Source organism: Solanum stenotomum, chromosome 12 (genome assembly GCF_019186545.1).
Source record: "Solanum stenotomum isolate F172 chromosome 12, ASM1918654v1, whole genome shotgun sequence".
NCBI classification, from domain to species: Eukaryota; Viridiplantae; Streptophyta; class Magnoliopsida; order Solanales; family Solanaceae; genus Solanum; species Solanum stenotomum.
Genome location: NC_064293.1, coordinates 20,670,930 through 20,685,348, shown reverse-complemented (window position 1 = coordinate 20,685,348; position 14,419 = coordinate 20,670,930). Strand labels below are relative to the sequence as shown.

The following is a 14,419-nucleotide window of genomic DNA, read 5'->3' as shown; positions in this document are numbered from 1 at the left end:
TTTTAGAAAGAGAAATATTTGAGAGAAGAACTTTGGGATTCTTTTGGGATTTTGGAAATAATGTCTTGAATGGTGAGTTTAAAGGGTTAAAATCACCTATATAAGTGTAATAGGCCTAGGAAAATCAACCTCACTTTATTTTAATTAAAACTGGAAAGTCCCAAAATACCCTTCACTTGGCAGTGCATTGCCTCCTTTCACGGAGGGCTCCACGAGCCGTGGTCCCTCTATTGGTCATGGACCAGTGGCTAAGACACCTTCCCCCAACCCCTAAGAAGATAAGGCAACACCACGACCCCTCCCATGATCCGTCAAAGGATTCATGAGCCGTGAAGTGGCTCGTGTGGAGGAGGTCAACTTGGGCAACCTTGAGGAGGCTACTGCCTCACCACCACGAGTGGCACCACGATCCATGGTGGCCACTACGAGCTGTGAAGGCTCTCGTGGGAAGGTGGGCAGTACCTTTGGAAAGTTGGGCAGCCTTGGCCCTTCCCTTGGTTCATGCCCTTTTTCCTTGGCTCTTTCCCGTTGTCCTTAGCTTGTTGCCCTCACACTTAGCCCTAGTTAGTCTACTAGACTATGGGGTGTTAGCATATCTCCCCCTTGGGGATATTTATCCTCAAATGACATTCTAGGCATCTCTTAAAGGAAATGCCTCTTGACTAGCAGCCCATCATGCCTGCAACTCATCTAAATGCACACAACCAAACTCAATCATGTGCAATGCATCATATGGAAGGTAGGAACTACATCTGACAACCCATTATGCACGAAATTTCAGCATTTCTCATGTTCAAGGAGGAATTATCATCTCCAAACTAAAAGCGTGCTCAACACAATCTCATGGAGCCTATATGCAATCTATACTCATAGCATACATCCATGAAGGAACTCTCAACTACAAGCTAAGACATGTTCATCAATTATTCTCATGAAGACTATAGGCAACTCATACTCAGTGCACTACAACATGAGGAAATCAATCATGCAAACTCATTTTCTTTCCAAACACAAGTTTTTCATGAACATGCATAACATAAGGAAATCATGGGAATATCTAAAACACACATGACTTCATACAGAACAAACCATGAGGAACTCTTCATCTCAAGCTAAAGGAGGAGTAGAAGGAAAAAATATGAGGCTATCGGGACATCTTATCGGCCTCGTCCTCCCAAGTGGCACCCTCAACTAACACCCTCAACTAAAAGATCCCTCCATAACACATTCATGGAAGCAACTTCCTTGTTCCGTAACTTCTTAACTTGCCGGTCTAAGATCTCAGCCGGTACTTTTTCATAAAAGAGATTCTCATTAAATCCCAGCCCTCTAAGGGATCTATGAATGTCGGATTTCCAACACACTTATTTAACATAGAGACATGGAAAACCGGATACACCAATGTCAACTCATTAAGCAACTCTAGCTCACAAACAACCTTACCAACATGTCTCAAGATCTCATATGGGCCTACAATACGGGGACTAAACTTCCCAAACTCATTACACCCTTCAAGGGTTAAATATTCCAAGTAAACCCAAATCATGAACATTAGGAACACATAAACGACCTCACTATTTAAGGACACCATCTCCCCCTTGGGAGGAAGCCTAAATGGACTTTCTAAGCATCGATTCTTTCAATTCAACTAAGGTCAGATCAAAACATCACTAAGCTTTCACACCCGTCACACAAGACGATTCTAAACCATGGTGCACTATACTACTACCTTTTTTAGAGAAGTCTACTCATTTATCAATACATCAAGATATTGCCTAAACATCTTATTCCTCAAATCTTTACATGACGCTGGGGCATTAATCAAACAAAAGAACATACCTAAAACTCATAATGACCATATCAAGTTCTACAACCAATAGAAGCATACTAAGAGTGCAACCAATCCATACTAAGGACAACATCAATACCTAGCATATCAAGTCTATCAAGTCACAAAAAAAAGCAGCGCCGAATTCTAATAAAGCAAAAAACACATATCGTTATTCACATCTGAGAGACACTCTTGTTCACTTCTAGCTTGGAGAGCATAGAATCTATTCTGTTGTGGAGCATTCACACATGAACCACTATGAGGATCTTGCTTACCCTTTCTTCTCTTAGCCTTTGTCATTGGACAATCCCTTATTTTGTGACCACTTTCACCACAACTAAAGAAACCCTATATGTTGGCTAAACACCTACCCTCGTGTCTCTTTCCACACCTAGCATAAGTAGGAAATAGGGATTCAATACTAATTCCTTACGGTTTAGGGTTAGACACCCTATATTCATTGTACTTAGGAGCATTGGAGGGACCTTGTCCAAAAAACATTTTTCTATACTTAGGATGACCATGTTCATCAGACCTTGCATAAGAGAAATTATCATCATTCATTCTAGACCTCTTTTTCTCCCTAGATCTCCATTTTAGTTTATCCTCTTCAATGTGTTGGGCATGATTCATAAGACGAGCAATATCCATTTCACCAATGAGCATGGCGGTACAACATTCTTTCACTACTAAATCTGACAAACCCTAAATTGGGAAATCATAGGGGCTCCAAGGATGAAAGGATTTCATGGATGAAAAGCCATCATACATTGACAACAAAGCCCACAAATGCTTAAGGATTGGAGACTTGACCTTGATCCTAACTTGAACTCTTTATTCTTCTTCAAGTTCCAGAGAGAGAAATATTAGAGAGAAGAACTTTGGGACTCTTTTGGGATTTTGGAAATAATGTCTTGAATGGTGAGTTTAAAAGGTTAAAATCACTTATATAGGGGTACTAGGCTTATGCAAAACGACCTCACTTTATTTTAATTAAAACAAGAAAGTCCCAAAATACCTTTCACTTGGCAGTGCACTAGACTACGGGGTGTTACAACATAGAACATTCTATGAATCATAGGCTGGTTCATAGACCTTAACCAGTAGGAAAAAATATGTAATCTTTTCCCTTTTCCAAAATCTGAGGTGTTAATATATTTCCCTTGGGAATATTTGTCCTCGAATGAAACTCAAGGCAACAAAAAGAGGGTAGGGGAAGAGATCTAACAACCCAACATGAATGCAATAATATAAATGAACATATCATTGAGAAAATCAACTCCAAGCTAACCCATACTTTAAAACATCATATCATAAAACACATATTTATGCATATGAAAACATGAGAATGACTAAGACACATGAATCTGTAAGAATAAACCATGAGGGCCTAACTACCTCAGGTTAGAGAACGAGTGGAGGGAAAGAGATAAGAATATTGGGACATCATATCGGCCTCGACATCCCAAGTAGCACTTTCAACCATTGATTCCTCCACAACACCTTCATGGATGCAACTTCTTTGTTTCTTAACTTTCAAACTTGCCAGTCTAAGATCTACTCTGAAACATCTTAATATGAAAGACTTTGATTAATACCAAGACTTTCCAATGGCACAATCATTGTCAGATCATCGATACACTTCTTCAATGAAGACAAATGAATACCAGATGTACCAACGATAAATTAGAGGGAACGTCTACTTGATAAGACATCTTGCATATTTGTCTCAACATTTGATAAGGACATACATAATGGTGACTAAGTTTACCTTTCTTACCAAACTTCATGACACCGTTCATGGGTGAAATATTCAAGTAAATCTAATCATCAACATCAAACTCAAGATCTCTTTTTCTAGCATCAGCATAAGACTTTTGTCGACTTTGAGCCATTTTCAATCATTATCTAATAAGCTGAAATTTCTCCATAGCCTCATGTACTAACTCGGGACCTATCAAAGAAACCTACCAGACTTCAACCATCCTATAGGAGACCCACACCTCCTACCATAAAGAGCCTCAAATGGAGTCATACCAATACTTGAATGGTAGCTATTGTTATAATCAAACTCAATCAAAGGTAAGTGATCATCCCAATTACTCTTGAAGTCAATTTCGCATGCTCTCAAAATATCCTCCAAAGTCTGAATTGTACTCTCGGCTTGCTCATCGGTTTGAGGATGAAAGGTTGTGCTAAGCTTAACTTAGGTATCAAGACCTTTTTGGAATGACTTCCGAAATTGAGAAGTAGATTGGGCACCACGATAGAAGATAATGGATAGGGGCACCCCGTGCAACCTAACCATTTTCTGTGATATACAACTTAGAATAATCTTCAGCTTAATAAAAAGCCTTGATGGAAATAAAATGAGTCGACTTCATCATATGATCCACAATAATCCAAATCAAATCATTGTGCCACTAAGTGACAATTAGAACACTTAGTCACAAATTCACAATATTCTTCTTTATCCCATTCCACCAATAGACCTCCCAAAAATTACGGTACATCTTAGTGCCTCCCAAGTAAATAAAATAATAAGAACTATGGGCTTTTGATAAAAAATTTCCGCTCAAATAATCAATATTTGGAACACAATCGACCTGTATAATGAAGGACACCATCTCCCCCCTTGGGAGAAAACCTTAATGGTTTTTTCAGAAACAGACTTCTTCAAGTAAACCAATACTGGATCAAGATATTTCTTAGCCTTTAGATTTGATACAAAAGACGATTCTGGACCATTTTGCCTTGGCAAGCAAAGACATCTTTTTTCGGAGTGGGGGTAAGACACTGGATTCCATGTTATAGCTCATGTGGTCTATGTTGGTTAATGGTAAATATCCCACAAAATGATCTATGTTTATCTAAATATTTATATGAAGGTTTCAATGTGATTTTAAGATGCACGGATCATGTTCATGATTGATGATGTTCTTTAAAGGCTTATGATGTTTAGCTTGGTCATGTATTTCATGTTTTCCTTTATGTCCCCTTATGATCATGTTTTACATTTTATGCATATCCCTTATACTTAGTATATTTCATGTTTTATTGTATACTTGTGCCTATATTGTTTAATAATACAGGGTGAGACACTTCCTCTGGCTAGTTGGTGATAACTTGAAGTATGCAGAGTTGGTGAGTCCTCATATTTCTAGGATCATGTTGCCTTTACTTCATTTTCCTATGTTTTAGTTTTCAGACATTGTACATGGTGTGAGGGTTACATCCCGACCAGTTCTTTTGATGTACTAGAATGTCTTGTGAAGACTATGTTAGATTTTTACTTTTATCTCAAACTTTCCTATTCATATGAAATTCTTTACTTTTTTCTATTCTATTATGATGTATGCTTGTAAAGGGGTTTCTATAGGACCTCTCAAGGCCATATATGTCATTGCATGTCTAGGGTGTACTTTGGAACGTGACAGCCTTGGTATTAGAGCACAAAATTTTAGAAAAGGCTCTAGGATGACTCACAATCCGCGTTGCGTAGAGTTTTGTTCATGAGTGTGAAGTGTGCCACACTCATGAATAAGATGCTACAAAGCGATTAGGGAACTTCACTTCTTTGATTACTCTAAAGTCATGACATGGAGTCTATGTCTATAGAGATCATTCTCCGAAGTCCAGTTCAACGTTATTCAGGATCTAGCCCCTCGAAGAGCTTATGTGAGAAGGAATGTGGGTGAGAATGTGGAGTCGAGGGTTTCTCAAGTTTCGATTCACCCTTTAGCCGAGCAAGTGACTCATGCCGAATTCTAAGCCGCTTTCCAAGTTTTGGCTCAAACTATGATGGCCCAAGATAAAAGAGAAAACATTTCTCCATTGAACCCAAATGTGGGTACATCCTCAACAAGGATAAGAGACTTCACTAGGATAAATCCTTTATTGTTCTATGGTTCCAAGGTTGAGATACTCAAGAGTTTATTGATGAGGTGTATAAGATAGTGGGATTGTGGGAGTGTTTATGGTAGAGAAGGAAAATTTGGCTGCTTATAAACTCAAGGGTGTTACTCAAGTTTGGTTTGAACAATATAAAAGTGAGAGGGGGATAGATGCGGGTCCTCTTGATTGGGAGAAATTCAAAGGAGATTTTGTTGATTTTTTTCTTTCCTCTTGAGATGAGGGAGGCAAAGGTGCTTGAGTTCAATAATATTTGTCAAGGGAATGCTTGTTTTAAGGAGTGTGCTTTGAAGTTCACTCAATTGGCAAAGTATGCTCCGACTATAGTTGCCGAATCAAGGGCAAGGATGAGTTAGTTTGTGTCGGGAGATTCCGACTTGGTTGTCAAAGAGTATTGTACCGCCATACTGATTAAAGAGATATATATCTCTCATTTGATGATACATGCCCAACAAATTGAGGAGTAAAGGCTCAAGGAAATGGTAAGGATCGATGATGGTGACTTCTCTCATTCTAGGTCCGGTGGACATAGGCTTCACCAATTTCGGCACAAGTTTTCCTGTCAAAGTTCTTCTAATGCTATGACTCCTAAGTTAAAAAAAAATAGGGTGTCTAACCCTAAGCCTCTAGTAGGTAATGGAAATAGATATTTTATTCCCGCTTTCTCAAGGTGTGGTATGAAGCATGATGGAAAATATTTGGTTGGTATGGGCGGTTCCTTTAATTGTGGAAAGAATTGTCGCAAGATGAGAGATTTCTCGTTTCTTGCTACAAAGGGAAAGGATGGTAGGCAAGTTCAACCTAGTGGCTCTGGTTCGAGTTCTCCAAAGAAAAATAGATGTTATTCTCTTCAGACTCGACATGATCGTGAGGGTTCTCTGTATATAGTGACTGGTATATTCAAAGTCTTTCATCTTGATGTTTATGATTACTTGATCTGGGTGCTACCCTGTCATTGGTTACTCCTTATGTGGCCTGATAAGGTTCAACTACACTTCATCAAATTCTAAGTAGGCGGTCACTAACAAGTATAAACCTAACTAAGAGTTCGGGTTGATCTCATAGGGAGTGATACAATAGAGAATTCGATTAAGAAGTAAGATTATGTCCTGATCGTTTGTAGAAGTAAAGGTTTCGCAACATTAAAGTAAATCACAAGGTTTAAACAATTAATATCAAATGGGGGATTTAGGTAACAAAATTAGGAAAGCTAACACGGGTAGTAAACAAATAGAGATTGGACCTTAGGAGTGTGATAAGTTGAATGCTAATTTCGCGTAATGGGTGATTACTAGTTACTTATAGGTGTTTAATCTCAGTGGGTAGGCTAGGTTTTGAGTGAAATAGTCATTTCTCAATCAACTACTGCGTTTCAAGTGATTCTTTCGAACCTCAACGAGCGAAACACAACCAAACAACCCAAATCCTTAATTAATCCACTCTTTCAAGGTGGATTTGTAAAGTCTCAATCAAACCCACTTTCTCAAGCTAGATTCTTAAAGATGCGATCAATACAACTATCAATCAATAATCTGACTCTAATACCTCTTTATCAAGCAAGAATAGAGAACTAAGCTAGAATTGCATTTGCAACTACAATTTCTCAATTAAAGCATGAACAATTGATTGAACCCACTTCAAAACAACAATAAAATCAGTAACTAAAAATACCCATTAGCTAATTAATGCATTCAACTACATAATCACACCCCCAAGGAAAGTGGTTTTAGCCAAGCATAGAGAAAAAATAAGAAATCATTACCAACTGTTGACACCAAATTTTGGTTTGATATTTCAAGAGTTAATATTTTTTAAGTATTTTATTTTTTAATTAGTTCAAAATATATATTTTGCCATTTTTTAATGCAATTTGTTGATAATTATCCTTATTCTCAAAGTAATAGGATTTTTATCGGATTAATTTTGTTTATGTTATTTTGTCATAGTCGGTTGAATACGTTCAAATATTTGTTCATTTTTTATAAAATCATTATTTATGTTAAATTGCATTTTTTGCATGTCATTGGTTACGTTCATTATTTTTTTTCAGATTCATTTTATCTATTACATTTGTTATTAATCATTTTTTATATTTGCACAGTCCAAAAATTCATTCTGTTATGGATAATATTTCATACACAGATATTTTATTAACCAGTAGTTTTTGCCCACGATTTTAAAATAGTGGTATTGTACTATTGGTGGTTTTCAATTTCATATTTAAAGAATAGCTTGTTTATTAAGTTAAGGGGTGGTGGATAAGATTCTAGGGATAATTTTCAGATTTTTTAGTGTTTAAAAAATTTCTTTATTGTTCATTATTTTTTCGGCAAGTCGTCGAAGTTATGCCGGAAGCCAGCGAGTCCACCACCAAAAAGCCCCGTTTGTTTTCTCCCAACTTCTCAAGCAAATAAAGACCACCATTGCTCCCCCTTTTCCCCGATCCTTCACTGTCCAAACAAACCAAGTAACAACCAGCCACAACACACCAGCGTCTCCCTCATCTTCTCCGACGAAGCTTATCGTCGGAGTAAGCTTACACAACTCCGAACCAAAGCCAAAACTCCACCCAAACTCCAAACAAAACCCCAAAAATTTTACCTTCTCCTTTTTGCTTCTATCAGCAACAGACAACCCCAAACAACAAACTCCATTAAAAATCGCCCAAAAACCCCTTTTGTTTTTTCCATTTTTCTTCGGCCAACCAGTTGTCTTCTCCTCTCCCCTTTACGTTTTTTATTCGTTTTGTCAGGTGAACTACGACGAGCAACCCACAAGCTCTATCGGTGCTACCAACAAGCTTCAAATCCATCAACGAAATAACCACAAACCACCAGATCTTGTGCCGAGAGACTTCAACCAGACTACGCCTGAAAGCTTCCAAATCTTACCAGAAAATAATACTTCGGTAACCCGTATTTCATCATTGTTTTGTTATTTTTTTTATACTAATTGTTGTTATTTTCACATTATTGGGTTGCTTCTCTTTGATTTTACTTTATTTTATTAATATTTGTATGTTTGTATCCTTATAAATTATGTTTTGTTTAAGATGGTTATGGATTAATGGTGTTTATATTTGTTTCCATTAAATTTTATTTTCATTGTTATCATTAGTTTTTCCATGGTAATTTGAATCTGTTTCCTTGTTTAGTTCTTTTGTTACATTACTCATATTTCCATATATGTGTTTCCTGCAGATTTGCTCTATTTTGAGTATTGTTTGTTATTTTTTTTATCATTATTTATTGTATTGTGAATTAATACTTATGCATAAATGATTTTCTCTCACTATTTTGCTTTAGTGTTTATGATAAAGTAGACTGATCTCTTTTCTTATTATTTTATATTGTTAGGTTTTGATTGTTATTAATATTTCTTTGCTTCATCTTCTTTTACCTATATATTTTATTTATTTTTATTACTGCGCTAGTCTTAATTGCTTTGTTTGAGTCAGTATTGTGTAATATTTTTCGATAATTTACTCATTTTTGTCATTGTTAAAGTTATGTTGTTTTGAACTATTTTATTTTGTTGGGATATTATCGAATACGTTATAAGTTAAATTGGGCCAATGAAAAAATCTCTTTGTCGGTTTTCAAGGCTTCTCCAATGTTAAAAGATAGAAATTTAGTTTAAGTTAATATTTTTATATGTTAAAATTGACCGATGAAAAAATTATCGTCGATTTCCAAAGCCTTCCATGTTAATAAGACGGGTTTTTATTTTTAAGTTATTATTTGATTTATTCATATTTATTCATTACTAACACTTTTACTAAGTGTTTTTACAGGTACACAGAGTTGCTTCCCATTGAAGATATTCGAATGAAGTTCGAATTATATTCTTTATTCATTATCTTGTACATATTGATGTTAGGCAAACTTTAGGCCGTTTCTTACATTATTATTTAATTACTTGTGTATATTACATGTTTATTAAACTTGTATATTTGTTTTTATCTCCTCCTCAATTTGAAAAATGAATTCAGACGGGACCCACAGTTGTCAATTTCGAAGGATGCCTAACACCTTTTCTTCGGATTAACTTGAACCTTTTGCCTAGAATCTATTGGTATCGTAGACATTATTTTAAGTTAATTAATTAACTGATTTCCTAGTTTTTCTAAAATTAGGTGGCAACTCCCTTTTACCATTTTACCCCTTTAAAATTCTTTTAACTCTTTCTTTAAATTGATTAATTATTAATTTTTGAGTCACCGCGACATTGCGCCCTCTCAAAGGGATGTCAACAGAATGACGATTCTGCTGGGGAGAAGAGGTTCTAACCATTATGAGTTCATTTTTTCAAATTTAGAAGGTTTTTCTTTTATTGTATTATATTTCGTTGATTATTTGTATATTTCACTTGTGGTTTATTCATTATTTGTTTAATTGTATGTACATTGTAATTGCATTCATGGAATTTTCCGACATGCATATAGTATATTAAGGAACGATTTTGCGTAAACGCAGTCTGGCTTTTTATACTCATTTTTTTTCCAAAATAATCGGCTATTTGTTGGTTCGTCATGTGTCCAATGATTGTCATGAGTTTCAGCCTAAGTTGTCCATTTGAGTTCCCTGTCTTTTAAAAGCCTCTCTTGGTCACCTAGTTTTAGAATATTCATAATCTCTTTCCAATCTTTATTTAAGTCACAATTTGGTTGGAACTACGTTTGACCTGATTCCTGCTTCAACGGGATACGTAGGCGCCATAAGGGCTCGGTCATGTTCCCCGTAAGTTTTTCATTATTTCAAAGCAGAAACTGGGGTAAAATTTTTTAGCAGGTCTCCAAAATTTTTACAGAGGAGATAGTTGTTACAAGATTGAATACCGGAGGTTGCTAAAGCTGAAACAGGGGCAAAAATTTTAAGGAATGCCCTCAAAAATTTCACCAAGGTTGTACTCTAACACCAAATTTATGGGAGCATTGCTCCAAGTTGGTTTGTACGTCTTCATTAATTTTTTGTATGTGATGTTATATTCATTGTATATCTTTGGTTTTATGTATCTTACATTCCATTGGTTTGTTTGACATTTTTAAAGTTTGGGTGGTCTGCCCTTCAATGTGACTCATTCATCTTTCATTTTTGTTACTTTTTCTTCAAATAATAAAAAATACTTTTTGTTAAATGGGTGGTACACCTTTCAATGTGACTCGTTAATTTTTATTTTTGTTACCTTTTCTTTAAATAATAATTAAAGATTTGTTGTTAAATGTGGGTTGTCCGCCCTTCAATGTGACTCCTTGGTTTTTCATTTCAATTATTTTTTCAAAAAATTCAATTATTACTCAAAAATGTTTTATGCCATATTTGAACGAACTATGCAAACCTGATTCTCATTAATGTGATACGTAGGCAGCCCTTCTAGGGTTCGGTATTCTTTATTCTCTAAGATTTTTCATATTTTTTATTCTTTCAAAATGTTTATATTTTGAAATCATTCTTTTCTTGGTTGGTGCCAACACAATTCAAGTGTGCATGTGAAAAATAATTTATACAATAGAGGAGATTGACTTCTAGTTAAACCATAGATTCTTTTGGTATCTCTCATTAAAACTTTTGTTACACTTGAAAATATTTTCTTGCATACATTCAAGATTAGAACAAAACCAGATTCATTGTTTCATTGGCATTGTGTGGTGAATTTTGAATTAAATTCAATGGTGTTGTGTTGTTGATCTAGAACTTGGTCTGAATGTAGTTGAGGCAAAATCCTGAGTAACGTTTGATTTGAAAAATGATTGTAGGCTTTCTTTGATCCGTTTGTGCCTATCAAAGCCTACCAAATGACAATAATCCTTAATACGTCCTACTTTGAGCCTTGAGTCTTTTCTTTGGACAATCACATTTTAGCCTATACCCTTTATGAGTGCTTATACGCACTAACCCTCTTTTGCCTTACTTTCTTGAGCGCACTGAAGACGTGCAAGTTACAAAAGAAGATTCAAAGTTTAAATTTGTCAAAGACAAAAGTTACCAAAGTCCATGAAAGTCAAGAATACAAAAATGACTTCAAAAGAAAGAAACAAGAGTTGAAAATTCCCCACAAGTTCAAACAAGCAAAATTTTAACAAAAGAAGAACAAACACTCCAAACAATCAGGAAAAACTTTAAAAGATGAAGAGAAAGGGGAAAATCTTAGACAAGCAAAGCTCCACAAGAAGTCAAAAAGTACAAAAGAGAAGGGACAACAAAGAGGATCAAATGTTAAAAGCGTAGCAAATGTTGAAAACACAAATTCAGTGCAATGCTCAAGAAAGGATTAAGTCACTTTTATCCCAAATGACTATCCTACCCATCCTTAAGCCTACATTACAAGCCCTTAACAAGCCCTACATGCTTTCAATTCAAATGTTCTCCCATTAGTAGAGATTTACATGAAGGTCAAGCCTATGGTATCACAATTGCATGTGTGAACATTTTTTCTGAGTGCGAGTGTGCTTTTTCAAATGTTCCCAAATCAAAATACTTTAAATGTGTGCAAATTGAGACTTTCTTTGTAGTGAGGTCACTTGAAACATGATTTTAGGTCTAGTTCAAAACCTTTGTTTGTACTAAGATGGACAAATCTTGTCGTTACTTGAGTATATTTGAGGTACCACTTGAATTCATAAGAATTACCTCGAAGTCAATCTCACTTGAAAGAGAAAGAATTGTGAGAAAGGTTTGTACAATAATATTGTTGGCGCTAACCAAGTTAAAATATGTTTCATTGTTCATAAAATAAAAATGGATTGAAACCCACTTTTCAATATTTGTCCATATCAACTTTGTGGACCGTTTCATTGTTGATATTTGTCCATACAAACTTTGTGGACTGTTTCAATGTTGATATTTGGCCAAACCAACTTTGTGGACTGTTTCATTGTTGATACTTGTCCAAAGTAACTTTGTAGACCGTTTCATAGTTAAAATTGTATTTTTGGATCGTCATACCCTTCAAAATGGCATTTTTTAAATTTGGGTCGGCATACCCTTCAAAATGATATTTTCTTAAATTTGGGTAGTCATACACTTTAAAATGACATATATTTTTTAATTTAGGTCATCATACCTTTCAAAATGACATTTTAAAAAAATTAATTTGTTATCTCAAATAAAATGATTATTTTTAAAATTGGGTTGTCATGTCGTTCAATATGACACTTTTTATTTTGTTATTCCATTTCAAATTGATATTTGTTTTTATTCATGATGTTATTAAGTTTGAATTGTTGCATTGGTTAATACCTTATTTATATGAAGCAATGTTTGCATAATTTATGTTGCATTTAAGCTATATTTAGTACTAACATTGTTATTGCAGATGTTGTGATACACCATTCATATAAGTTCAAGATTGAATTTTCATCTCCTTTCGAATGGCACGTTAGGTTCATGTTGGGTCGTCCACCTTTCAAAGAGACATGTTGGGTTGTCACTTCGTTCAAAGTGACAAGTTAAATTCAAATTAGGTTGCCTGCCTTTCAATCGACGCGTTGGGTTGTCACATCCCTTCAAGTGTCACTTTAAGTTCAAGATTGGTTGTCATCTCCTTCAAATGACACGTTAAGCTCAAGTTGGGTCGTCCGCCTTTCAAAGAGACACGTTGGGTTGTCACCTCGTTCAAAGTGACATTTTATATTCAAGTAAGATTGTCCGCCTTCCAAAGAGACACGTTGGGTTGTCACCTCGTTAAAAGTGACATGTTAAATTCAAATTGGGTCATCCGCCTTTCTAAGAGATATGTTGGGTTGTCACCTCGTTCAAAATGACATGTTATGTTCTCATCTGCTTTTCAAGAGACAGGTTGTGTCATCATCTCCCTTCAAGTGACCCGTTAAGTTCAAGTTGGGTCGTCCGTCTTTCAAAGAGACACGTTGGGTTGTCACCTCATTCAAAGTGACATGTTATATTCAAATTGGTTCGTCCTCCTTTCAAAGAGACACGTTGGGTTGTCACCTCGTTCAAAGTGACATGTTATATTCAAATTGGGTCGTCTGCCTTTCAAGAGACAGGTTGGGTTGTCATCTCCCTTCAAGTGACACGTTAAGTTAAAATGGGGTCGTCTGACTTTCAAAAGACAAGTTAAGTCGTCACCTCGTTCAAAATGACACGTTATTCACATCATCCTCCTTTCAAAGAGGTACACTACCTTCATTGTGCAATTTTGAAAGTAACATCGAATTGGGTATGTAAATGTTGTTCAGTTTATCATCAATCTTTGCCTTTTGTTTGTTATTTTCAGCCCATTAACGGAGAGTATTGTTCAAAATCTCTTTCATCGATCCTAATCAAACAAAGGGGCAAGTTGTTGACACCAAATTTTTATCTGGTATTTCTAAAGTTAATACTTTTTAATTATTTTCTTTTTTAAATAGTTCAAAATACATATTTTGCCATTTTTAAATGCCATTTATCGATAATTATCCTTATTCTCAATGTAAAAGTAAATGAAGGTATGAAAGGTGTGAACTCTTACTAGGGCTTTCTTAAGGGTTTCTACATAGTGTAAGAGAGGGTATGGGACTTCTCTTGCACATTGCACTTGTGGGATCCTAAGAGATGGTTGTAGTAGTGTTCATTATGATTATTATGACTTATTTATGTTGAAGCTATGATATGTATGATCATTATGAATATGGTAAGTTATGATGAGATATGATCTTATGAATGTATGCATGAAGTA

The 14,419-nt window shown here is 35.4% G+C and overlaps 1 protein-coding gene across 1 annotated transcript in view; it reads left to right on the top strand.

The window, feature by feature from the left end:
- Positions 1-322: 322 nt before the first annotated feature.
- The window catches only part of LOC125847219 (uncharacterized), a 35,314-nt gene continuing 21,217 nt past the window's right edge, over positions 323-14,419 (top strand). Inside the window, exon 1 of the mRNA XM_049526885.1 lies at positions 323-451. Coding sequence (XP_049382842.1) covers positions 323-451 — 129 coding nt within the window. The remainder of the gene's footprint in view (positions 452-14,419) is intronic.